The following is a 25,980-nucleotide window of genomic DNA, read 5'->3' as shown; positions in this document are numbered from 1 at the left end:
AGGATCCATATTCATGTGAGCTAATTCCTTTTTTTTTTTTTAAGATTTCATTTATTTATTTGAGAGAGAAAGAAAGAGAGAGAGCGAGAGAGAGCATGAGCAGGGGGTAGAGGGAGAAGCAGGCTCCCCACTCAGAGCCCAACACAGGGCTCAATCCCAGGACCCTGGGATCATGACCTGAGCTGAAGGCAGACGCTTAACCAGATGAGCCATTTCGGTGCCTGTGAGCTAATTCCTTATAATAAATCTCTTTTACATACACACAGACACACACTTTGTCTTTTCTGATTCTCTGGAGAACCCTGACTAATACAGACTGTTTTTTAAAAGAAGTTCACAGACAAAAAAATAAAAAACCCATCGGAATCTGGAGATGTACTGTATGGTGATTAACACAATATAATAAAATTAAATTAAAAAAAATAAATAAATAAATAAATAAATAAAAAACCAACTAAGGCAATATTACAGAACATACTGCTGAACAGCAAGGTTTTTTTTAAAACAAGAAATGCCTGATTTATTTGCCTTTTTCCATGTATCATATTTATAATACGTCCATATTGATATTTTAAAGTCAAATCAGTGCATTTTAATTGCTGTGTAATAATATTTTACATAATTATAGGCAATATTTACCTAATAATCCTTTACTGGTCAATGTTTAAGTCTATTCTAATTTTTTGTTATTAAGAGCAGTATTTTGGTGAACAACTTGTTTATATCTCCTTATGTGCAGATAACAAGAATTTCTTTAGCTTATGTACCTAGAAGTGAATTGTAGAGAAACTGGGTATACAACCTTCAAACTTTTAAGTTGCTAAGTTCTTTTTCAAAGTGATTGATTAGTTTACAGTCCTGCCAAGATTTCACAAGAGTTTTTCTCTATACCTTTGTAGACCCTAAGTTATTGTCATACTTCACAATTTCAGTCCCTATGGCTATAAGGCCAACTTAATTTTGTTTTCGCCTATATCAGGAGGTATTTTCTGCAGTTAAAAGAATACATGTAGCACATATGATCTGGCATCAAGGCAGAAAATGTCTCTCTAACTGTGCCCCAGGGTTCTTTTCCTTTATCCTGTTCTGTCTGGTATGTTTCTTGAGATTCCATTGGATATTATATAATTAAAATCGCTGACAGTTGGGACATCTGCATGGCGCAGTCAGGTTAAGTGGCCAACTCTCGATTTCGGCTAAGGTCATGATCTTCGGGCGGTGAGACTGAGTCCCACATCAAGCTCCAGGCTTCGTGTGGAGTCTACTTGTCCCTCTCTTGCTCCTCCCTCCACTCGTGTTCTCTCTCTTTCTCAAAATCCCATGCAATGAATGCTATTCTGCTACACAGTGTTCAGCAGAATACTAAACTGAATATTCTCTGCCTAGAAAAATCCTACTCCTTTTCAAGAACAGCTTGGTTATCGCCTCTAAGAACTTTCCCTCACATTCCCCTGTCTAACATCTTCCATAATCTGTTTGCCTCTATTAGACAGAGTGAGATCATTCTTGGTTATTCCAGATTGTTCACTGACCACTGTGTGCTCTCATAAACAAGTATGGCAAGGTGTAGTTTTGCGAAAGCCTGTTCAATTTGCCCATTTCATACTAAGTGCAGGCTCTGGATGCAGATGACTTGAGGACAAATCCTGGCTGTGCTTCTCACTTGCTCTAACCTTGGCCAACTTTCTGAGGTTCAGTTGCCTGATGTGACATGGGAGTAGTAATAGTATCCATTTATAGGATTTGGCGAAGCCTGAATAAGACATGAGTGTGGAGTGTGTAGAGCAATCGAACAGCAAATGTTCCAAGTGAACAACAAAGAGAAGAAATCTCAAGTAAGATGTACAAGGGGTAGATGTCCCGCACCCATCTGTGACTGCAGAGGCAAGAATGGCATTCCACACGGTAGAATTAGGTCAAAGATGCCCCTCCCGCGAGGTTTCAATTAACAGTCACAAGAATAGGTGTTTTTCTCTGGCCTCATACACAGACGTGTGTATATTCAAAGTACGACTCCTTCTGCAGCTAAACCCGCCCCTGTAAGTATTATCTATACGTGGAGACCTGTAAGACCCCTGGATTCCAAACATTATGGTCAAACCTGGGGAAAGTAATTTTTAAACCCAAAAAGCTTTGTGATTCTGATTCTTACTGGATAAATGGTTCCCCTGGCTGATAATGTCTTGATAAACTTCTCTGTAATTCTAAAAGGTGTAAACACTTGTAAGATTTTTCTATCCCACATTAAGAGGGTCATTGGGACTTCCCATTATGCATATGCATTAGAATGGAACAAAACCCATTCCTTACCTATTAAAAAGAAAAAGACTTCTGGTCAAAGATAGTTGCCCCAAGACAAGTGCTTTGCTCCCCTCAGATTAGAGGGCCCCCTAAAATGAAAGTAAAGGAATTAAAGGCACAACAATTAAGGGAAGGGAGTTAGGTGAGAAATTGAAACCGAAGTCTGAAAGAGCAGTAGTGGTCCGAGCGCTAACTGCTGTTGCTGGTGGCCGAGGGTCCCAGAGGTGAGAAAAGGGTCCAGTATGTCCTGCAGCCCCTGAGACGCAGCGGAGCCTGGGAGGGAGGCGCCATCGTAAGCCAGCAGGGTTGCTGGAAAGGCAAAATACTGAAAGATCAGCTCCCCAGCTCCTCTCTGACCACCACCCCCCCAGCATGTGCCACACCCACATCCAGGCAAGAGACTGGAGGCTGCTTCTTACAAAAAATACAGATGACTAAGTGGAAAAAAAGGGCTTCACCTTCAGGCTTTAAGGCCTCGCCCTTAAGTAGGAACAAACAATAGGCCACACGCATTTGTGCAAACCACAGGAAGGAGCCACAGGAAGGAGTAGAACCAAAATGAGCAAAGAACAAAAATTACCCCAGCATACCCAGAAACAGTGCTGGGGACAGAAGAGAGTTTCCAAAAAACAAGTATTGTCATACAGGTAGGAGAATATATGTTGTCCAGGATGACGTGAAGAAAAGGTCAGAAAATAAGAAGATGGGGGCTTGGAAATTTAAAATGGTCGCTAAATTTAAAAAGAAAGGAAAAAACGGTTAGCTAAAATGGTTGTAAAATAAGGAGAGAATTTTCCCAGAACATAGTGGGTAAAAAATTTAAAAGGGGAAAGAAAACCCCAACCAACTAAACCTGAAACCTGAAATGTCTAAAACAGTTATGCAAATCTATAGATTCAGAGGTAAAAGGAAATGACTAAAAAACATATACCCTGTTCAGTTATTCATGTGTGAAGGCAAGATACTTGTGCAAGCGACACTGTGCTGAGCAGAACATCATGTGACATCGTGTGTTAACCAAACTTCAGTGAAAACAAATAGCTGTGCAACGGCTCAGAATATATTTCAGTCCTGTACCATCTGCGTTGGTCACACAATTTTCATTTTTTAAAAAAGATTTTATGTATTTATTTGAGAGAGAGAACAAGTGGAGGGAAGAGGCAAGGTGAGAAGGAGAAGCAGGCTCCCCGCTGAGCAGGGAGCCTAACACGAGGCTCGATCCCAGGACCCTGAGATCATGAGCTGAGCCAAGGCAGAAGCTCAACTGACTGAGACACCCAGATGTCCCTCAAAAATTATTTTAAAATAGTGATTCTCAAAGTATCGTCCAGGGACGCCTGGGATTACATAAGACCCTTTCATGCATGACCATGGTCAGAACTGTTTTCATAATAGTACTAAGATATTATTAACCCTTTTTCTCTCTTGTCCTGTCACACATGTATAGTGGAATTCCCCAGGGAATACATCTTCTGGGGGATCACAAAAGATTGAATGCAGAGCCAATAGGAGAGTCCAGGTGTCTTCTACTGAGCCAACTATTAAAGAGGTCTGCAAAAATATAAAGCATTGCTAATCTTCTTACTAATTTACTCTCCTTTAGAAAACAGTTATTTTTCATAAAATATGTCATTTATATTAGCACGTAATGAGTTCATTATTTTTTTAATGAACAAATAAGTATTTAAGTGCTCAAAGTTTTAATTCCTAATATGACAAATATCAATTGATGTAATCTATATGAACAAAAGCTAGCTTTTGAGGTTCTCACTAATTTCCAGTTCTCAAATGACCTAAGAGATAGCTGTTTATTCAAAGTAATAATAGCAACTAGGTGATTAGAGCATTTGCATAAGCAAAATGACAACAGCAATGTTGATAAGGACAGGAGGGAGAAGTTCGTGACATTCTTTTATAAGTTTGTGACATGCATCTCCCATAAAGCAGGATAGTGTAATTTGAAAACATGGGTATGAAGAAAATAAATGGTATTAAGCAAAGTAAAAATAAATAAGTAAATAACTAACAGATATGACTAGTGGTAAATATATAGTGCAACCTCTGGGGAAAGCACTAAAAATGTTTCAAAAGAAACATAATTCATATGCTAGGGAAGAAGAGAAAATGGAGTCATAAAATGTTCAATTAAAACCATACAAGGCAGAAAAAGAAGAAAAAGTAGAAACAGAGACAAGAATAATGAGTAGAAAACAGGTGCAAACATGTAGATATTAATCCAACTACACGAATACTCTAAATGCGAATGATCTCAATATAACAATTAAAAGACAGAGATCAAGGGGCCCCTGGGTGGCGCAGTCGTTAAGTGTCTGCCTTTGGCTCAGGGCGTGATCCCGGCGTTATGGGATCAAGCCCCACATCAGGCTCCTCTGCTATGAGCCTGCTTCTTCCTCTCCCACTCCCCCTGCTTGTGTTTCCTCTCTCGCTGGCTGTCTCTATCTCTGTCAAATAAATAAATAAAATCTTTAAAAAAAAAAAAAAGACAGATCAATAGAGTGAAAAAAACAAAACAAAAAAACACCCAACTATATGTTGTCTGTAAGAAAGCCACCTTAAACATAAAAACACAGATAGGATCAAAGTGAAGGGATGGAGAAAGATATACCATGCCAACACTAATCAAAGGAAAGCTGTAGAAGCTACATTAATTTCAGACAAAGCAGACTTCAGAACAAGGAAAATTGTCAGAGCTAAAGAGGAGCATTATATAGTGACAGAGGGATCAATTTCTCTAGGAAGTCACAGGAATCCTTAACGCGCATGCAAGTAACAAACTATGTGACCCAAAAATTGATAGAACTAGAAGGAGAAATAGACAAATCCCCTACAATTGTTGAAGACTTCAATGCCCCTATTTTAGTAATTAATAGATCAAGCAGGCAGAAAATCATTAAGAATCTGGTTGATCTGAACAGCACCATCAATCAACCTGATCTAATTGGCATTTACAGAATATTCCACTCGACAACAACAAAATACACATACCCCTCAAGCTCACATGGAATATTTACTAAAATACGCCATATTCTGTGCTATAATACACACCCTAAAAAATTTTAAAGGATAGAAATCATTTAAAAATATGTTCTCGGAACGTAATGAAATAAAAGTAGAAAAAACAGATAGCTGGACAATTCCTGCAAATACTTGGAATTAAAGAATATACATCTAGGGTTAAAGAAGAAATATCAAGAGAAACTATAATATTTTGAGCTAAATGAAAATGAAAACACAACTTATTAAAATTTATGGGATGTAACAAAAGCAGTGCTTAGAGGAAAATATACAGTGTTGAATGCACACATTAGACAAGAAGAAAGATCTAAATGGATAACCTAAGCTTCCACCGATAGAAACTAAAGAAAAAAAGAGAAATTGAGACCTAACGCAAGCAGAAAAAAATTAATCATTAAAATTAGAGTAGAAGTCAATGAAACTGAAAACAGGAAAACATCAGAGAATGTCAATGAAGTCAAAAGCTGAATTTTTTTGAAAATCAATAAAATTGATAAACCTCTAGAAAAGCTAACAAAGTAAAGAGAGAAGACAGACATTACTGATATCAGAAAGGCAAGAGGGGGCCATCACTATTAATCCCATGGATGTTAAAAAGATAGCAGAGAAATAATACCATGGAAAACTCCATGATGAAGAACTTGATAGAAGATGAAACAGAAAAACTCCTTAAGAGACACAAACTACCAAAGTTCACACAAGGAGAAACAATCATCTGAATAACCTGCATCTATTAAAAGAATTGAATCAATGATTAATATGCCTCCAAAAGGGGTGCCTGGGTGGCTTAGTTGGTAGAGCACATGACTCTTGATTTAGACTCAGGTCATGATCTCAGGGTTGTGGGATCAAGGCCGGCATCAGATTCCTCACTCAGCATGAATTCCGCTTGGGATTCTCTTTCTCTCTCTCTCCCTGTGCCCTTCCCCCCACCATCACCCCACCTGCACCCCCCTACCCGCCCCCCCCACAGGTGTGAGTGCACACATGCATGGGCTCTCTCCCTCTCTCTAAAATAAATAGATAAATAAAATCTTTTAAAAAAGAGACCTAAAAAAAAAAAAAGAAAGCACCAGGCCCAGGTGGTATTACTAGTGAATTCTACAAAACATTTAAAGAAAAAATACCAGTTCCCTCCAAACTCTTCCAGAAAATAGAAGAGGCAGCACCTCCCAACAACTCAGTTTATGAGATCAGCGTTACCCCACTGTAACTTCTCAGGGCCTTCATTTCCCAGCCTGGAGGCCAAGGACTGGCCGGACTCAAGCTTGCTCCTCTCCCATCTCTCGGGACCAGGTGGAGGAGCAGCTGTGGGCTGCATCCTTGGCTGCCAGAAGTGAGGGTGCTGGGTGCTGAGGACCTACCTGGCTGTTCTGCGGGTGCCTTCTTGGGGCCTGGCCAGCACTGGAGTCTGGGTTAGAGGGGTTGCCATACACTTTCAGGTTGCTTTAATTTCTAGGAAGAACGTGTTGATGTCTTTGTCTTGTATTTTTAGAAGACAAATTCACTCCTTCCCTAGTCAAATGTGTAACAAGCCAGATCAAATAAAGTAACACCTCCCTCCCCACCTGATTGTATTTGTCAGTACTGGGTCTGCTTTCACTTCCCCTAACTCATTGGTGTACAGATGCCCTGCTTAGATAAGCTCCGAGCAGAACTAGCCCCCAGCTACCCAGAAACCAGAAGTTTGACAACATCCAATTTCAATGTTACTTTTCCTAAAAGAAACTGTTCTGGGCAGAGTTGTCTTTGGGGGTTTGGGGTAGGGAGAGAGGAGGCTCAGGGGAAATGAGAGGATTCGTAGGGCATGGGAGTCATGGAACCCTGCAGCAAGGCCTCAGGAGGGCCAGGGAGTTCCACCCACGCCAGCCCAGCTGCATGGCTTTTGCAAGGAAATAAGAAGGTCATATGAGTCAAGGGGACCCCCAAGTTTCCCCAGCAGCTAATCTGCTGTGATTTAAGAAATCTGATTTCCCCATTACTTATTTACGTGTAAATAAGCAGGAAGTGAACTCCATGTTTGCCCCTACCACTCTGCTCAGGTGGTGGTGAGAAGGAAAGAAGGAGAACCAGACATTTCAGATCTTCTCTGAAATGGTGGACTGGCCAGGCACAGTACTCAGCCTGGACTGGACACAGGGCTGAGCAGAGCCAAAATGCTCAGCATTATAAGGTGNGAGCAGAGCCAAAATGCTCAGCATTATAAGGTGGGGGAGATGTTCCTCAAATCGCTGGAAAGCAGCCAGAGGCCAGAGAACATTCCCTACTCCTGCAAACAGAGGGAAGTGCCAAGTTTGAGCAGAGGGGTCTGTGTGTGCCTTTCTAAGTTTTCTTGAATATACGGGCACTTTACAAACATACCCAGGGTGATTAGAAAAAACTGAGCTTCAACTGGTCACTGAAATCAGGGCGACAGGCTTCCCATGGGCTGGGGAAAGGGTTTGGAACTGACATTACCTAGACCTCAAAGGATAATGTGATGCTAGCTACCAAGTGCATCACATTTACGTTTGTACAGAATGTTTTCCACACGTGGCCGGCCTTCGCTCTGTAAAGGATTTGAAGCAACTTACAAAAACACACTGTATCAGCATAAAGTTGGGAGAAAAAGAAACGGGAGCAAAGCGCAAATAAAATAAACAAAACGGGAGGGGCACCTGGGTGGCTCAGCCATTAAGCCTCTGCCTTTGGCTCAGGTCATGATCCCAGGGTCCTGGGATCAAGCCCCACATCGGGCTTCCTGCTCCGCGGGAAGCCTGTTTCTCCCTCTCCCACTCCCCTTGCTTGTGTTCCCTCTCTCACTGGCTGTCTCTGTCAAATAAGTAAATAAAATCTTAAAAAAAAATAAAATAAACAAAATGGGAGGACTAGAAATCCAGGTAGGACAGTGGATCCAAGACAGGCAAATGGGATCCAGGCACCTGTGGAGTCCAGGCCCTCGGTCAGAGCAGTGGGTCAAAGCAGGCGAGGCCTGGGGAACCAGAAGCAAAGCAGGATGTTTCCAAAGTATGTTCCACTGAATCCTGCTTCTCCTGGCTCATTATAGAAGTGCTAGAAATTTGCACAAATCTGTTTGCAAAGTATAGAGGGCCAGAGATTTCTACCCTTCTGCCCACTTCTGTTATTTCTTTCCTCCAAAGAAGTGAACATCCATCTGGCTGGGACAGATTCCAGATTTCGGGATACTGATGAGGACATCTCATGGGGGTTGTGGATGGGGTCCGTGTGCCTACCAGGTGCCACACACACGTGGGACTGCCTGCCACCACCCACTGCTTGTCCTTTCTCTCTCCCTCTCTCCCTCTCTCCCTTTGTGGGGCAAAGGGGCCGTGAAGCTGAGCCTCTGTTGGGCACGGCTGTCCTCTCCGTGGGGCACAGTGGCCTGGACAACGCCTGGCCCAGACTGCAAGAACCCGCTGTGGTGTCTCCTCTCTCTCCTCTTCCTGCCCTTAAGCAGCAGACAGACCCAGGCCATCACTCAGCTGGACAATGACATAAATGTGCCAGCTTCTTCTGCTGAGAAGCACAAGGCCTTTGGCATTTCTCAGGGGTACTCCCTTCAAGTTTACAAGAAAGCCCTAGTTTGCGATATCATGCCTTAGCCCAGATAACAATAGGCTGGAATTTTAGCTTATGTCTCCCACTGTCTTGTTTTTCTTTACGTTTACTAGAGAACCATTCTCCCTGAGATTACAGTTCCTGGACCAAGACCATCTATGCCCATCAGATAGTCCCTGGTTCCTAACACAGAGGTAGAGTTGTTTTCTTTTTCCTTCCTATGACCCGTGGGATAAGAAGATTCTGGCCTCCATCCTGTCTTTGTTTTCCCACCCAGATTTAGGCCAAGTAGGTGGGAATCTCTGAAGGCCAGTCAATGCTTTCTTTCTACCTGGAAAATCCCTCTCCATTTTGCTAAGTGTGCTAAGATCTGACACTTGGAATCGTGTAGAACCCTAATCACAATCCAGAGCTGGAAGTTCATGTGTTACCTTGCCCTTGCTTGCCAAAGTCTACCAAACTCCCATCTTTGAACACTAATGGGATGTCCCCTGTGTCTATGTCCAGGTAGGTCAGATAACCAAGCTCAAACTGAGCATATTTCTCTGAAGATCCATTGCCCACAATTCGTTCTCTGATACCAACTTTTACTAAGTTGAAGTTTTGGGGTGTGAGTTACCGAAACCGACGCTGGCTAACTCAGGCAGAAAAATCAATTTCTTAGACGTATATTGGGTAACTCCCAGAATTTACAGGACAGCCGAAGACTGGAATAAGAAAATAAGCAGTCTGGGCAGTACGATCCCCAGCCCAGTTCATTCCACGGACCTCAGGTATGTGGTTTGTGGGCATTGATTTGGCAGATGTGTTCCTTCCATCCTGATTAGAAAGGAGGATCGGAAAGAGTTTTAGTTCTTCATGACAGATAAGCACATTCATTTACAGTTTTGTCTTGGAGTTATGTCAACTCACCTGCCCTTTGTTATAATATAGTCTGAAGAGATCTGGATCACCTGGACATCCCATAGAACATCACACGGATCAATTACATTGGTGACATCATGGTGATCGGACAGGATGAACAAGAGTTGGCCAGCACACCTACTAAAGAGGAATAAATTATCGACCCTCCACAACAGAGGTGAATCTCAAGAGCGTTATGATGACCCCAAGAAGCCACACGTCAAAATGCACATACTGTGTGTTTTCCTTTATGTAAAACTTTGATACAGGCAAAAAGAATCTGTAGTAATAAGAAGCACATCAGTGGTTGCCTGATGCTGGGGTTGGGGAGGAGGCTATCTGCAAAGGGTACGAAGGAACTTTCTGGAATGATGGAAATGATCTATATCTTAATTGTAATTATGATTACATTTGTTAAAACTCATCAAGTTAAATGAACACTTAACATAATAAATAAAATTGAGCTAAAAAGGAATTATACATAATTTTAGTAAATTCTCAATACACATGTCATTGAAATAGCAGCTGAAGTTTTCCCATTATTACTATATTCTCAAGCATGTGTTGCTGAGATAGAAACATTTTTATCTTTATTCATATCTATTTCTAGTTTAATCATTTCTGTTTGATCTGGCATTGTTTCCACACCTGCTTTTTTCTTTTTCTTTTTTTTTTTTTTGCCTTTGCCTAATCTATCTCCGGATGGGTCTAAAGGAGGAGAGTCTTGGTTCCAGGCTAGGATGTCCAATGTCCATTAGGGGATTTTTCAGGGTAAGTGGAGGGCTTCAGGTCCATGAAATGTGACAATTGTACAAAATGGTCTGAATCCCTCTCGCTGCCCATGTCCCTACGCCGCACAGCGCTGTAGGCTACCAAGTTCTGAGGCACCACAGCACGCTCTCCTCAGCCTTGAGCATCACGCTGTGGGCTTCCTGAGGCTCCTACGCTTCCGTCTTCTTTAAGAGGTGACCTTCCAGCACCAGGGCTGGGCCTGTTGCCCTAGAATATGCTCGGGGATGCTGGTGCCTCCATCGCGAGCATGGAAGCGCTCTCACTCAAGCAGGTGAGCCTTGGTTTCAAGGCTTCTTAGACCCCAGAACCATTTCACCCATCTTTTTTTTCTGAGGAGCATGGGTGTGCTGGTAAGGGGAGCTCATGGGCAGAACACATTTGAGAACTATTGATTTAAATAATGTTAAACAGATTTGTGTTCTCACAGACCTTACGTGCCAATGTACATAGGGAATCTTTAAAGGGTGTGTGGAGGGGGTATACTGCCTTCCCTGAAGTGGCTGTTCTAGAGTCTTCTCCTGAGCCCAGTTCTGTCTTAGACCTGACTTCCTCACATCCCCGGCTCCCAAATGCCCGCCTGGCCCCTGGCCGCTTTCCTGCCCAGAGGTCTGCCTACCTTTATGTGATTTCAGATTATATTCAGGTTCCCTTTTATCTCAACTTTCTCAGGCAATAATTTTATCCTGACAAATGATAGGCATTTCTGAGTTACCTCCCCTCCCCTTTGGTTTTTGTTTTTTAAAGTTTGGCGATTTCTAGCAAATTTATTCGGTTGTACAACCACTACCACACTTCAGTGTGGGAACATTTTCATCCTCCCAAATGTACAGAAGCAGGACAAGTCCTGGGGAAATAGAAGTAGGTAGGGAAGCACACAGATGGTATGTTCCCAGTTCCCTCCCATGGCCCCTGGGGCTGGACCCCTATGCCTCCTCCCTATGCACACCCCTCCCCAGGCTGGTCCAGACGGCAGAAACCCCCACCTCCCCCAAATGCCCCGGGAACCTCACAAGTGTCTGGTCGGAGATGGAGGGAGGCAGCAGGCACTGTCTTCAGCCTCCTGCACGATCTGCTCCAAATACTTTCACTTTTCTTTTCTCCGGAAGCCTGGCCCTCACTGCATGTGGCAAAGCACAGACTTCCTGTTTCACCCACTGGCATCTCCCTGCTATTCTCTCCGTCTTCCAGGAGTGATCCCTGGCCGCCAGACCCAGGAAAGGGGCAGGAGCAGGTGGCAGACACAGCATCCAGGTGGGTTTTTGTCTCGGCTGCTTTATTCTTCATTTTTGGTGATTGGGCTCTGACAGCTGATTTCCTGGCAGCAGCTACAGGATGGAGCCCAACTCTTGAAACTGTGAGCCTCTCTCTTGGTAAAATATTGTCTTCCAAAGAGAGAGGTATGTGGGATTTAACCAGAGACTCTGAAAAAGGGGGACAGATGTAGGAGTAGTGGGGGAGCAGAGACACAGCTCAACTCTTTTTTCCCTAAATTTGAGCCTATTGTTGTGGATGGAACCAAGATTTGCTCCCTACTCTCCTCTCCCATGCTCTGTAATTTGCACTCTGCCCCAAATGGGCAACTCATTTATTATCCATTGTGCATGTAACTACAGGTAGTTGGTGGAAAAGAGATAATGAGAGAACATTTAATTTCCTCTCTAGTGTTTCGTGAACTTTTTATATATTTTCCTTAAGCACATTTATGATTGCTTCCTTGAAATAAATTCCTGGGAATTCCTGGGAAATAAATTCAAGGGAATACATACTTTGAAACATCTGACCCCGATTGCTTAATTAGCCTCCAGAACATTTGGACCTGTTTACGTTTTCACCAGGAACGTCTGTGATTATTGTTTTTATTCTTTTTGCAGGACAGTTTGACAGGCAAACATTATTAAGTTGTCCTCTTCTGTGCTGTCCCAACTACTAGTGAATCGCCATGTTTTCTTTATATATTTACTGCACATTTGACCTAACTGCCTATTTATGTCTTTTGCTTTTCTTTCTACATGGATGTTTGCCTTTTGCTTTTTTGTTTTTAAGACTCCTTTACATGATAAAAATCTGAACGCTAGCATATGAGAACCAATATCATGTACTAGTAAAATGGGGCTTGAGTCAGACAAGCTCTGCTTTGCCAACCTCGGGTTGTTACTTAACCTCTCTGCACCCTGCTTTCAGTCTTGAGAATCATAACAGATAAGGAACCTGGTGGATATTATGTTCTGATGCTGTTGTATAATTAATCATCCTAAATGTAATCCCAGGGCCATTTCCTCCTCTTACCATGTGTTCATTCTGGCTTTCCCCGGCTCTGTGCTGATCTTTGCAGTGTTCTTCCCCATATGATGGATTCTGTCTATATCATGAATGCTAGATTTCCCTTCCACCTGTTCTGAATCTCCAGGATTTCTTCACAATTATAGACCCCTTATGGCATCTTTTCTTTTCCAATGCTGTTATGGTTTATTCTATTTTTACAATATGTTTTTTTTTTCCTGTCAAACTTAAAGGATGTGGGAATGAGTAGAGAGAGCAGGGTTGCTCAATCTAGCATTGGGATTAATCCTGGAAACAGTCATTAATTACAGTTTAGTTCTCAATCATACACAAAATGAAGTTGGACGAATGGGATCTCTATTTTGTTTTAAAAAAAAATCTCTAGGTAATTGAAGTTTTTGTTAGTATACTTGTCTTGACAATTTGTCAGCAACGTCATCTTTAAGTTTTCTGCCTATTATAACTTATGGATATTTTCTCCTGGCCTATCAATGACTAATTTTTATAAATGTCACATGGGCCTGGGAAAAGTGTGTGTCTGTCCTGAGATATGAAATTGATACATATAATAAATCAGTTATTAATCATGTCTTTCACATCTTTCATGACTGTTTGTGTTTGGCCTGCTTGTGTGTCAAAGATTGTAGGTAGGTCACTAGAGTTTCTAAATATTATCAGGTTTTCGTCTTTCTACACATTACTGGGTGGTCCCTCTTTACGAGCTTTGCTGGTGTCTGCCTTAAGCTGCTGCCCAGGCAATCTTAATTCAGTTCAGCATAACCTTGGACCATAGAACTTATGACCATAAACCTAGAAGCAGAAAGTTGGAATTTGTTTACCTCTACCAGTTCTAAGTCGTGCGATTTAGAGCAAGTTAGTAAACATCTCTACGTCTCAGTGTCCTTCGCAGTATAATGGGTACAATCATAGTAACTGTCTTGCAAGGTTTTGTGAAGATCAAAGAAGTTACTGCATGTTTTACTCTTAGAACAAAGTCTGGCACATTGGAAGTACTCGATAGATATTAGCTATTTTAAATATCCGTCTTATGTTTACCAGCAGCCCCTTTGGGATTTAGGCATCATATTATTGGTCACTTTCTGCCTCCATGGTCGCTGGGTGTTGTCATTGCCTCTTGTACCCATGAGACTTTGAGGCAGGCATTGCTTTGCAGACTGCTAAGAGCTGCCTTTAGAACCAGGATGCTGGTCTGAAGATGCCCACTGAGCACAAAGAGCAGCTCCCCAGGTTCCCAGAGTCTTTCCTCTCTTCTCCCGCGTCTTTCATAGGATGTTCACCATGACCAGGGCCTTAGAAGACACTCTTCTCCAGCAGTTCATATACCAGAAGCTGGAGATTGCCTATGCCATATACAAGCCATTTCCCTTCCTCGAAGGCCTCCGAGACAACTTCTTCATCACTGAGACAATGTACAGGGTGAGTCGTGCTGCCTGCTTTCCCGTGGCAGCCCAGCCCCCACCAAGAAGTCCCAAATATTGAAGTTTCAAAAACACAAACCCCTACGGCTTCTGGAGCTTGGAAGGCATGGTCCAAAATGTGCATTATCAGGGAACGACGGGGTCACAGGGGCTGCCATACAAATGACCTCAACCCAGGTGGCTTCGGTTGGAAGTACAAAATCAAGGTGTTGGCAGGGTGGGTTCCTCTCGAGGCTCCCAGGGAGAGTCTGTTCCTGACGCTCCTAACTTCTGGTGGCACCAGCAACACTTTGTGTTCCTGGGCTTGTCGAAACATCACCTACAATTGCTGTTTCAATCTCCACATCAATCTCTACATCACCTTTTCCTTTCCTTGTCTTTTCTCCTTATCTTCTTTTATGAGGACACTGGTCATTGTGATGTGGAGCCCACCCTAATCCAGGATAATCTCATCTCAAGATTCTAACTTAATTACATTTGCAAAGACCCTTTTTCCAAATAAGGTCACATTCAAAGGTTTCAAGTGGACATCCTTTTGGAGGGGTGATACCATTCCACCACTAAGGGCGCCCTCCCCATTCCTAGGAGCTTGGTGTGCACAGTTCATTCAAATGTGAAGCAAGGCAGGCATTGGAAGACGTGGCTATGTGGACAAAAATGGCATTCTTTTATAATTTTAGGTATAATTTTAGGGTTCTTTTATGCATTTCCTGAGCCCCAGGCCCAGGGAAGTACAGCAGTGGTCGAACAGTCTTCTCCCTGTCTCGGCCTGGTTGGTTCCAACCCCTCTTCACGTCACAGCCCAGACGTCACTGCTCAGAGAGGCTTCCTTAACCCACTCATCTGATTTCTTAGAAAAATCTATGCTTTCCTTTCTAACACTTCTCTCAATAGCAACCGGGCATTTCTTTTATTTGCTTATTATTTAATGCCCATCTTCTCCACCTGACAGTGTCCCCCGCCTCAATATGAGTAGCCCCAGGTTGGTCTTATCCATTGCTCTGTACCCAAGGACTAGCCTAGTAGTGCTCTGGAAGTGTTATGCAGTCAGTTCTCTCCTGCCATTGCTACGGAGCTCTGCCCACAGCCTTAGAGAATTAATTACACAGTAGCAGCCTTTGACTCCCCTTTTCCTTTCCTAAAATTTCTTTCTTCCCTTAAATGTACCTAAAATAAGGTTCACAAAGCAGACTTATTTTAAAGAAGGCTAAACTATTTATTCCTATGGCTAACAATCCAAATCTATGTGAGGTTAGAAGTAAACATGTGGAACTGTGACTTCTCTACTGCATTCGAGTTTGTGCATTTGTGTTAAGTTCCTTCATAACAGAACAAAATACCATTCTTATGACTTAGAAAACCACAATGTACGATAAACTTCCATTCCATTTTATAATCATTTATAATAATCCTTGATTCCATTTTTTTAAGGAATCCATGGAGGCCTGTAGAAATCAGGTCCCCATCCCCAGAGTGGTGTACAACGTCCTCACCCACCTGGAAAAGAACTTCAGTGTCTCATTTCTGGAGATGTTGTTCAGCCGAATTAACCTGCATGAATACCCGCACCTGATGACAATTCTCAAGGGCTTCAGAAGTGGTACGAGGCTTCTTGAATATCTTTTGGGCTATAAAATCATGCCAGACGTTGCTATGCTCCAAGTTCGGGCTGGCTTTCAGCCCCGTGGAATTAGGCACTTCGAGTGCCAGGTTCTCTGGGAAGATAGGGAGCGTGCCCTCTCGCAGGTGCACCGGGAAGAGCAGCCTCCAGCCCCAGCTCTCCAAGATAAATTTCTAGAAGACACATTTCCGTCTTACCTGTTCTATGAAGTGGGGGAAAGTTGTCCAGTTTATCCCACTGGACAGTCTCTACGGAAATGCAGTTGCAGAGACTCAGTCTGGCAGAAGGATGAGGAGAGCCAGAGGGGAAGAGAAATGAATAGGGATGGACAATAAGTACCTTTTTTTTTTTTTAGTACTTACTATGTACCAGACATCGTCCCAAGCACTTTACATGATAGTCTCATATCATCTTTAAAACAATCCTGTGAAGTTGTTATTATCCCCATCTGACATATGAAGAAATTAAAGCTCAGAATAACTTTCCTAAAGTTACTTGTCTGCGAAGAGCAGAGCCAGCTGTCCTACTTGGGTATCCTAGCACCGGGGCCTGAGATTTCAATCCGTCTCTCAAACAAGGACAGGTGGAAGGCAGAGTGTAAAGCCAGAGGAGAGAGGAGAGGGAGCTGAAGAGAGAAAGAGAGGGTAGAAGAAGGAAGCAGAACGTGACACACACTGGGAACAATGAGAACGAGCTGGATGAATAAAGAGCAGGAGAATGAGCAAGGACAGAGCTGGGAAGAAAGAAGCCAGGACAAGGGGAAGAGGTGACACGATCACTTTCGGTTTAAGGACAAACCCTTTGGCCAAAGCGCATGGTTCACTTAGCTGAGAATAACAGCAAGACCAGCAGATCACACCGCATTGTGACATTTTGTTAGTGGGGTCACCAATGTTGACAGCAAGAGGTTCCTCCCCCAAAAGAGAAATGACTCCTTGAGCTAAAGGGGCTGTGAAAGAGAAAAGCTCCCCTCCCAGCCGGCACAGGTGCACCTGAGCCCGTGCTCCTGGTAGCATTGGGGCGCCACGGGGAGGACTGGGTTCTTAGAGGCCACGCTAAGTCAGTCTGAGAGCCAGAGGCACCACACCTTGTGATGCCCCTGGACGTAGCCGAGCTCATGCGTCTTTCTGGATCTGCAACTCTGTGCTTTTGTTCTAGGCCCCTCTCCAAAATCCCACCTTACTTTCTTTTTTCTGTTCACGGGTTGAGACAACTCAACTCCTGAAATAAATGTTGGAGAAGAATCATAAGAGAAACCTGGCCGTGGAAGGAATTGCGCACAGAAAACCAAGGGCCCGGAGTGTTGAAGTTGGGGAGGAAGCTTGGTGTGGCCCATCCCAGGGTGCGAGGCAGGGAGGCACAGAAGCTCGTTCTGCAGAAAGGAGCAGAAACCAGAGTAGAAAGGATGCACCATGTGAAGGAATTTACATTTTATCTTATTTGCTACTGGGAGGTGTGATGCAATTATTTAGTAAAACATTATATTAAAATTATAACATCCTACAAAATTGTCTAAATTCTGAAACCAAATTAAAGAAAAGCTAAAGACGGGGCGCCTGGGTGGCACAGCGGTTAAGCGTCTGCCTTTGGCTCAGGGCGTGATCCCGGCGTTATGGGATCGAGCCACATCAGGCTCCTCCGCTATGAGCCTGCTTCTTCCTCTCGCACTCCCCCTGCTTGTGTTCCCTCTCTTGCTGGCTATCTCTGTCGAATAAATAAATAAAATCTTTAAAAAAAAAAAAAGAAAGAAAAGCTAAAGAAAATTAAATCCCTGAGCACAAAGTCAAACTCAGCTTTATGTGTGAAACGACTTTGGTATTAGACCAGAGGTCTAATGCCCAAATCAAGCACATGGAATAGGAAAGGGCCACATATGGGTATGCTGGTGATGACTCGATTCTCTACGCCTGGAGGAGGATGAATCACTCCATGCCCCAGACCCTTCGGAAGTCCTGTACAGAGAAATTCCCTAATAATGCTGAGTAGCCAGGATGTTGATGTGTGTTCCTTCACCAATCCCAGTTGTCAATTGCTGCGGAGGATGGAGCAGAGCTGTGCCGACTCTCCTCGAAGCCCCAGCCAACCCAGCAGAAGGGTGTTCCCTCCAGACGCTGCTGCCGCTGCCCCCACCCCAGAGCCACCCACCCCATGCACCCAGTATCATGGAGCCCAGCACATCCACACAGCACAGTGCTGAGATCGTGGGAGAACCATCCAGCCCTTCTGACCCTGCCGTGACTCTCCCCAGAGCCACCCAGGAAGAAAGCATCACTCCAGGTAAGAGGAAGACTTTGTCCAACACCTGTGCCTCCCCAGCCTAGGGTACCTGTGGTCATGTCTAGAAGTCCAGGGTCCCATCTTTTTGTTAATCTGGTCCATCCCATGTGCCCACCTACCACACAGACTTCTCCAAGAAGGACTATGGGCACTGCCAGGGGCTTGGGGAAAGCCTAGAGCCCAAACACCTGCTTCCCACCCCTGGAACAGCCCAACTCTCTGCCCTGGGGTATTGGTGCTTCTGTCCTGGGTGCTTTTACCCTTTGCTTTCCTCCCTGACACTCTGTCCCTGTACCCTGTAATGATTTTTCTTCCTCCCTTCAATTACCAACGACAACTTAACATCCCAAATAAACGATGACGAAGACTCACAAGGGACGCCCGGCACGCCCTCCGACACCGTGCGAGGTAATACTGCTCGGGGCTGACTCAGTCCGGTCCAAAGTGGGTATGCGGGCCAAACATGCACCTGCCAACCCAGAGGCTTGTGGCGGAAGCCCGAGGAAAAAGACCCGGGTGTGGCAAAGAAAAAGAAACAGGGGAACTGACGCCCCAGCTCAGCACAGGACATCTTGTCAGGGATGCCTCCACACCGGTTCGACGCCGTGATCTCCAACTAATAACAGTGTTCAGAATGGACACGTAACTTGCGCAATACACCCCTCTGTGACCCTTACTCAACTACTCACCCTCTGATTGCAGGGGCCTTTCAGTTTCAATCATATTCATTTTTATGTAGTTTGGATTCTAAGAGTAATGTTATCGAAATTATTAGAAAAGATGATAAAATGTTGGAAGATCTGCTGGTTGAAAGAGCTGCTAAAACGTTGAAAGATTTAGCTTCCAAAATTGTGTTTCTCATCTCTCCCAACCATCATTATTAAGGACTTTGATTGCATTAAATGTAACCATGGAGTTTTATCGGGTGCTGTCAAAAATGGTATCGTGGATTCTCCAATACTGAGCATAAAGGGCCCCCTTTGGTCCAGATGTTTCCTTCACTCCTCTAATACTCGCCAACCACATAAGGTTAACATGATCATGAAGCCAATAGCAGTGGAAGAGTTCATCTTCTAGATTACCGAAAGAAAGAAAAAAATAAATTATTAAATTAGTAAGTAGTGAATTACTGTATCCTACACCTGAAACTAATATAATGCTGTATGTTAACTACACTAGAATTAAAATTTTTAAAAATAATAAAGTAGAAGAAATTAGTAAGCAGCTAGTTGAAAGGAAATGATAGCTGACTCTCCCTCTCCATCCCACCCTTGCTGGGCCTTGGTGTTCCGTTGGCTCCTTTGTTTTTACTGGCTGGAATAGATGGGTGTTGTTTCTCCCCCTCTGGTCCCTGTTCGCTGGTCCCGGGATCTGAAATTCCTCTTCTTCCTCTGCTCAGTGTCCGGTAACAACCTGAGCCCCCAAATAAATGATAAAGAAATGCTCAAGAGATGCCCCCACCAGGCCCCGTGCCAGGTAATCTTGATGTAGAAACTGAAGCTTGCTTACTTTCCCTGTCTACCGAGAGGAGAGGCCATCTGGATCTTCTTGAGATGGGGCTCTCCTTGCCACTCTAGACCACCATCTTCGTGCTGTGCACCCAGCCTTCGGGAGCTCAGACATGTAGGAGACCCTGGGGAGGACAAGGGAGACGAGTCTGGGAAAGGTAGACTTGGAGCGGGGGCACCGAAGATGAGGAACAGGAGCCCCACTACCACCCACGGGGCCTGGGCTGCAAACGTCACTAGGAGGTCTGCTAACTGAGAACATTCATCACCATGAGGGCTGGTGGCAGGAACCCTGGGGAAAGGACAGGGGCCTGAGTCAGAGCAGAGCTCTGTGACTCACCGACGCTCTGAGGTCACTGCGATAAGGTAAAGCTCAAAACTACTCCAGACAAATATGAAGCAAACAAAAACTGTGTGGCCCAGATGGTTCTTTTTCCCAGCCCCCACCCTGACTGTGGGAAGTTTCACCTTCACCCTAGTCGTTTCTATATCATTTCGATTTTTAAGAGTTGATAGAATTAAAATAATTTGAAATGCAACAAATTATTTAAAATGTCTCATGACTGCTTGCCATCTGCCTCCATGACCTGTTCTTGAGCAGGCCGAAATTTGAGACTGATCTCTTAGCACCATGCAGACAAGAAGGTAGCGGTCTTACTTGAGATTTATAACGGCTTTTAGCCCTTCTGTCTTCTTCGAGCCGCAAAAACAAGAACTTTGTATGTATTTGCTATTAACACGTGCTAGCCAAGCAGAGGTCCTTGTACACAGAAATATGTAAGGCACTTAGCTTCCTTTATTATTGTTCAAGGTGAAATAATGACAAAGAGAGGGGTTCAAAAATATCTGTTCACAGACCTCTGAGCAATAACGTGTATTTTTCCCATGGTGAAGACATTCCCCTTCACTGAAGCCACCAGAAGTCAAGGTCAGCACTCACCCCACTCGCAGCCTCGTTCCCGTGTGAGGGTGGCTGAGAGCCCTTGTTCCTCTCTTCTACTGAGGAAGGGGAGCCTCTCGGAATGGTTCACACTGAGCCCTCCTCTGTGGGGCAATAGTTCCCTGCTTCACCAGGATGGCCACGCAGGGAACGCCAACCACAAACTGATCAAATCAAGGCAGAGCCAGGGAGCCCCTCGGGCTGGCAGTCCCGCACCCTCCTGCCCTCCCCTCAGCTCCCTCGGGACTTTTCCTTCAGCCTGTTCCAAGCGCTGAACCCAATTCTCTTTCCTTTGTTAGTGATGAGCGATGACTCTCCTAAACCAAGTGGCCCCAGGGAGCTCCAGGAGGCGCCCAGCACTCCTCTCAGAAAGAAAGGTAAGGAAGGGTTGCCTTTCTCCTGCAGACGTCAGGAGTGTGAATTTGGAGCTGCTTTCTGCTTTTCTGGTCCTGTTTTGTCAGAAGCACCCACCATGTGATTGTAGTCATGACGCTCATTACAGCTTGTTTCTGCAGCCCCCATTCACTGCGTCTTCCTTGAGAGCCTTCACGAAGATTGTAGGGAAGCCAGAAGGCATTGATGGCCATTGAGATATGCACCTCTTGCAAACACCTGCTCTGAAATCATCACGGTCCCCTTTACCCACAACTTCTTAGAGGGTTAGTCGTCCCTCCCTCTTAACTGAAAGTGGGTTCCCCTGAGAGGACACTGCTTTCTTTTAAGACAGGGCTGCATACTCTCTGCTATCACTCATGGTGGAAGGCAGGGAGGACATCCACTGCTTGCTGCCCACCATCCCTGGCCAGCCCCTTGTTCCTGCATCCTCTACTTTGAGGCTGAACCATTCAGATGAAATGCTCCCTCCTTCTTCATCACGATCATCCTTGACTTGTCCCCAATTCCTCAGCACAACTCAAAGGCTGACTTAGAATTTTTCTGTCAGTTCAAGTCCTGCCACCATCCTGGACACCTTCAAGGTACACAGGGATAACAGGCCCTCAGATCCATCCTCAGTTCTTTTCCCGTGACTTTTTCCTGCACCAATTCTTGGCCTCCTGCACCCAAAGGCAACCCATCAGCCTTCTCATCATGGAGGCCCGCTTGACCTTCCAATAACTAATTTCAGAATTCTCTTTTTTGACATCTAATCCTTGAAGTCTGCTCCTCCTACAGCCATTGTTCAATCTCTGAGCTCTCCTACCCAGCCCGATCTTAAAAAATTAATTTGAGGGTCCCCTGGGTGGCTCAGTCAGTTAAGCCCCTGACTCTTGATTTTGGCTCAGGTCATGATTTCAGGGTTGTGGTATCAAGGCCCGCATCGGGCTCCACACTCCGTGCAGTCTGCAATCCCTCTCTCTCTGGTCCTCCCCCAGCTCTCACGTGCGTTCTCTCTTTCTCTCTCAAATGAACAAATAAAATCTTTTTAAAAAATTAATTTGAAAGTATCCCTGCCTGGTTTCTTCTTTATACAATTTGTTCCCTCTGGAGCTGTCCTTCAACCTCACTTGGATGACCAGTCCACTGGCCTTTCTCTTTTCTGGTTCGTCGTATGCCTCTCTTCATACTCCTTCATACCAGGTTAGAGTCCGCAAACCATCGCTTCCATAACCTCTTGCTGATATCTTAATCTGCCTTGCCTCTCTCTGTCTTTTCCTAGACCCCTCTGGCAGGTCTTAGAGGGACCCATTATCTGCTTTCTGCCCACTACATCTGAGGGGGAGAGCCACACAGCAGACAGGACACATGGGCTGTGTCTTCATGAGTCCAGCATTACTGGTCCTCCCACACTGTATGACAATTCCACTTCTTGCAATGATCCTTTCCAACCTTGAGCTTTTTCTTCAAACTGCTGACCCCCTCACAACCTCCTTTTTCTTAACAGATTACTTTTCCTCCTATTTCATGGAAAGGCATCTGAAAGGACTACCCTCAGTTCCTGCAACCAACCAGCAAGCTCTAACTGCACCTGCCCCCTCCTCTCCGGCTCCCCTTTCTCTCGACAACAATCCTTATACCTTACCTGATGGGGTCCCTGATCCGTTCTCTCTCCTGAGAATTCAGCACCTCCCTGTCACAGGATCTGCATTCAGCCACTGCCCAAGCCTATCATAGCTCATAAAAAGAGCTTCCTCTTGATCCTCAGCTCACCTCACCAGCTTCCATAGCTCTCTCCTCCATTTTACACCCAAACTGCTAGAAATGAGTTAGCTAAATTCATTGTCCCCATCTCTTTGTGTCCCTCTCTCCTCCACTATGTAAGAGTTTCTTCTCCCTCATTACTCCATGAAGCAGCATCAAGTAAAGTCACCAATGACCTCCTCATCAGTATGGTTTGAAGACCAAAAGTGAGAGCTGAAAGTTGTTGACATGTAAAGGTGACAGGTCTATGTTTGTAGCCATGAAAAGATGATGTGTACCCTTTCTTTTTAGGAAAGAAAAGAAAAAGAAGTATCTGGTCAACTCCAAAAAAGAGACACCAGAAAAAAAGGCTCCCAAAAGGTAAGAAGAGAGAACAAGAGGAGGTCAGAGGCCACAGACAGCTCATGCTTGTAGGTCAAGCTGCGGGAAGTTGAATTTTATTCTAATGAAATGAGGAGGCATTGAAGAGATCTAATCAGTGAAATGACATGATCCCATTTTACGTTTGACAAGAACAATTTTGGGGCCGTGTAAAGAATGAATTGGAAAAAGAAAAGAATGGAAGCAGGGCAACCATTTGGGGGGCAGGTGGCATGCAAGCTGATAGAACTCTGCATTCAGATCTGGCAGTGGAGATGGAAAGGAGGGCCAGTTCAAGACCAACTTGGTGGTAGAGTTGATAGACCTTGATAAATTGGAAGCTGGGGAGGAGAGAGAAATCAAGGCTTGCTCTTCAGTATCTGGCTTGAATGGCCGGGTGAATGGTAGCATATGTTGCTTAGAGAAGATGCAAATAATTGGGGGAGAAATTTTAGAATTTTCCATTTTTGACCTGTCCATTTCAAGATTTCTGCTAGCTATCTGTGCCCTTGTGCCATGTCAGGTTAAGTGCTTTGTCAAAAATTATGAAGAGTCTGAGATGGTAACCCACTTGCATAGGCACATCCTTTATGTATATGACCGCTGCAGGGACCCCGGGCACCTGGATCAGGGGAGAGAATTCCTTATTGATATGCACAACCAGTTCAATAGCCAGAGTAACACCCAGCATCTACCCCCACATGCAGACCCATGGGCAGAAGAGAGCTAATGGAATCTTTCTGAGACGGCAGATGATATCCCATAGACAAGGGACAGAGAATGATGGATTTTCTTTTTACAGATAGGACAAGGACAGCCATTTTCTTCCCCTCCTGAAAGGAGAAGGAAAACAAACAAACAAACTTTGCTGCTTTGAGATAAGATTGAAACAATCCTGCAGCCTCACCCTAATCTTTTGGAATTTAAATGCCTCTTTCCAAGAGGCAGAGAAAGCCCAGGGGTCTCCAGCTTTTACTGATGATGTCTCCAAATTCTGGGCTTCATCCATTTTGATGTGTAAATACCTACAGAGGGAGGGCTCAGTAATCCTGGTACTTTGGGACTTGAACCTAGGAAGCTAGCCCCGCTGTAGGCATTTGGCAATCTCAGGAGATGAGAAGTTTTATTTTCCTTTTAGATCAGACAGCAATTTACTGGCTACAGATCTCATCCTCATGGTATGTGAAAAGCAAAATATTTCTAGGGAAGTGAAAGCAAGCATTCCCTATCTTTATTCTGTATTTATTTCTATGTCTCCGGAGGCTAGGGCTTTTTACAGAAGCACTGAGAAATCAAGGGAGTTTAATTTCCCCACAATATGCCACTCTGGCACTCAATAAAAAATCAGATCCAAAGACATAAATATAAGTCCTTGGCAAAATGAAGGCATCCAGGACCGTGGGAAAGAGAACCCTAACCTTGACAACCTTTGCAAATCCTCTTTGTTCCACACTTTCACTCCATCACGAGGCACCTCAATTCTTTGATACCTTGCACTCATCCCACTAGAGACACCTAGGGACTCTTGGATCCCTCCTGATCCACACCCAGGCCCTCAGGAACCTGGAGAGGTACTTTATAACACTCCTCCTGTGCCACTTGGCTATTTTTACTCAGATGTGGCCACCTCCAGGATGAAGGTGTCATATGACAGGGCCCAGGAAGGAAATTCCACTGCTCTGGGAGTCTGATTAATTTCAACAGTTTGTGCAGGGGCAAGACGGTTGGTGAGTCTAAGGGAGAAAGGAGGGGGCACACCAGAAAAAATATATAATTACAGAGAAATAGCAGGAGGAAAACAAGGCCCAGGGGCACAGAGATCTCAGAGTGTGGGGGCTGGAGGCATGGGAGGGGGAGGGGCTTTCTGGGCACCCCAATGAAAAGTATTCACAAACTATTCACTATCTCACCTAGGGAGAACCTCACCTCAGCACAAAAGCCAAGAGAAGCTCCAAGGGGTGGATCAGGCACCTCAAAGGAAGGACGATTCACCTAGGAAGTCAAATGTCATGACAAGGGCCCAAAAGGCAAAGGCTGAATGTGCCCAAACCGCTGGACCAGAGGGTAAGGCCGGGGACAGAATCTGCCATTTGAATGCTCAGGGTGGGAGGGTCTCCCACAGAGCAGGCACCGCATTAGGGGGACGTGGAAAGGTAACAGTAGAAGGAGGGAGAAGTGTGGAGAAAGGTGGTGTGGGGGTTGTGACAAGAGGGAGCAAAGATCTGATGCACCTGAGACAACGTTGTGCAGAAACGGCTCCGTCTACACCGTACCGCTGACCTCAGCTGTGACCCGAGGCAGCAGTTCTCCAACTTTTTGGTCCCAAGACTTCTTTACACTCTTCAAAATTATGAAGGACCCTAAAGACCTTTTGTTTCTGTTGTGTATATTCATCTATATGTACTTCATTAGGAATTAAAACTGATCATTCAAAAATATTTACATGTTAATCCATTTAAAAGTAACAGTAATATACCAACTACCTGTTAACATAAATAACATATTCTTATGAAACACAAATATATTTTCCAAATACAAAAATTGGTGAGAAGACTGGCACCATTTTACATTTTTACAAACCTCTTACTGTCTAGCTTAATCAGAGACGGCTGGCTTCGTATAGCTGCTTCTGTGTTCAATCGTTTGGGATACATGGCTTGGGTGGAAGGACAGGAAGATAATCCAGCTGACGAAGATCTGTAGTTCAAAAGGGTGGAGTATTTTGACAGTTTTTTGAGAAAACTGGGTATGTTCATTTTTGTTATTTCACCCAAAGTCAAGAAGGGATGGTTTCTTAAAGGTTAGCGGTGACGTAACATCTGAGAC

At 44.3% G+C, this 25,980-nt stretch overlaps 2 protein-coding genes across 24 annotated transcripts in view; one reads left to right on the top strand and one right to left on the bottom strand.

Moving 5' to 3' along the window:
• The window catches only part of LOC100464061 (nuclear body protein SP140-like protein), a 62,581-nt gene extending 50,846 nt beyond the window's left edge, over positions 1 to 11,735 (bottom strand). For 6 of the 14 annotated variants that reach the window (XM_034655354.1, XM_019797740.2, XM_019797746.2 and 3 more), the window contains exon 1: positions 6,702 to 6,909. In XM_034655354.1, coding sequence (XP_034511245.1) covers positions 6,702 to 6,769 — 68 coding nt within the window. In that variant the 5' untranslated portion in view covers positions 6,770 to 6,909. Of the gene's footprint in view, positions 1 to 2,310; positions 2,391 to 6,701; positions 6,910 to 9,807; positions 9,940 to 11,595 lie in introns of those variants that run through there. The other 8 variants (XM_019797738.2, XM_019797742.2, XM_019797741.2 and 5 more) reach the window with 6 other exon arrangements.
• The window catches only part of SP110 (SP110 nuclear body protein), a 37,345-nt gene continuing 23,061 nt past the window's right edge, over positions 11,697 to 25,980 (top strand). For 5 of the 10 annotated variants that reach the window (XR_004623656.1, XM_034655360.1, XM_034655364.1 and 2 more), the window contains exons 1-8: positions 11,711 to 11,841; positions 14,160 to 14,307; positions 15,741 to 15,909; positions 17,953 to 18,206; positions 18,540 to 18,615; positions 20,955 to 21,032; positions 23,086 to 23,154; positions 25,069 to 25,218. Coding sequence is in view for 9 of the 10 variants with exons in the window: in XM_034655360.1 (XP_034511251.1) it covers positions 14,161 to 14,307; positions 15,741 to 15,909; positions 17,953 to 18,206; positions 18,540 to 18,615; positions 20,955 to 21,032; positions 23,086 to 23,154; positions 25,069 to 25,218 (943 nt within the window). In the remaining variant the exon portion in view is untranslated. Of the gene's footprint in view, positions 11,842 to 14,159; positions 14,308 to 15,740; positions 15,910 to 17,952; positions 18,208 to 18,539; positions 18,616 to 20,954; positions 21,033 to 23,085; positions 23,155 to 25,068; positions 25,219 to 25,980 lie in introns of all 10 variants that reach the window. The other 5 variants (XM_019797748.2, XM_019797750.2, XM_034655359.1 and 2 more) reach the window with 5 other exon arrangements.

Source organism: Ailuropoda melanoleuca, chromosome 2 (assembly GCF_002007445.2).
Source record: "Ailuropoda melanoleuca isolate Jingjing chromosome 2, ASM200744v2, whole genome shotgun sequence".
Lineage (NCBI taxonomy): Eukaryota > Metazoa > Chordata > Mammalia > Carnivora > Ursidae > Ailuropoda > Ailuropoda melanoleuca.
Note: the sequence above shows the minus strand (reverse complement) of the source record. Positions and strands in the feature narration are given on the sequence as shown.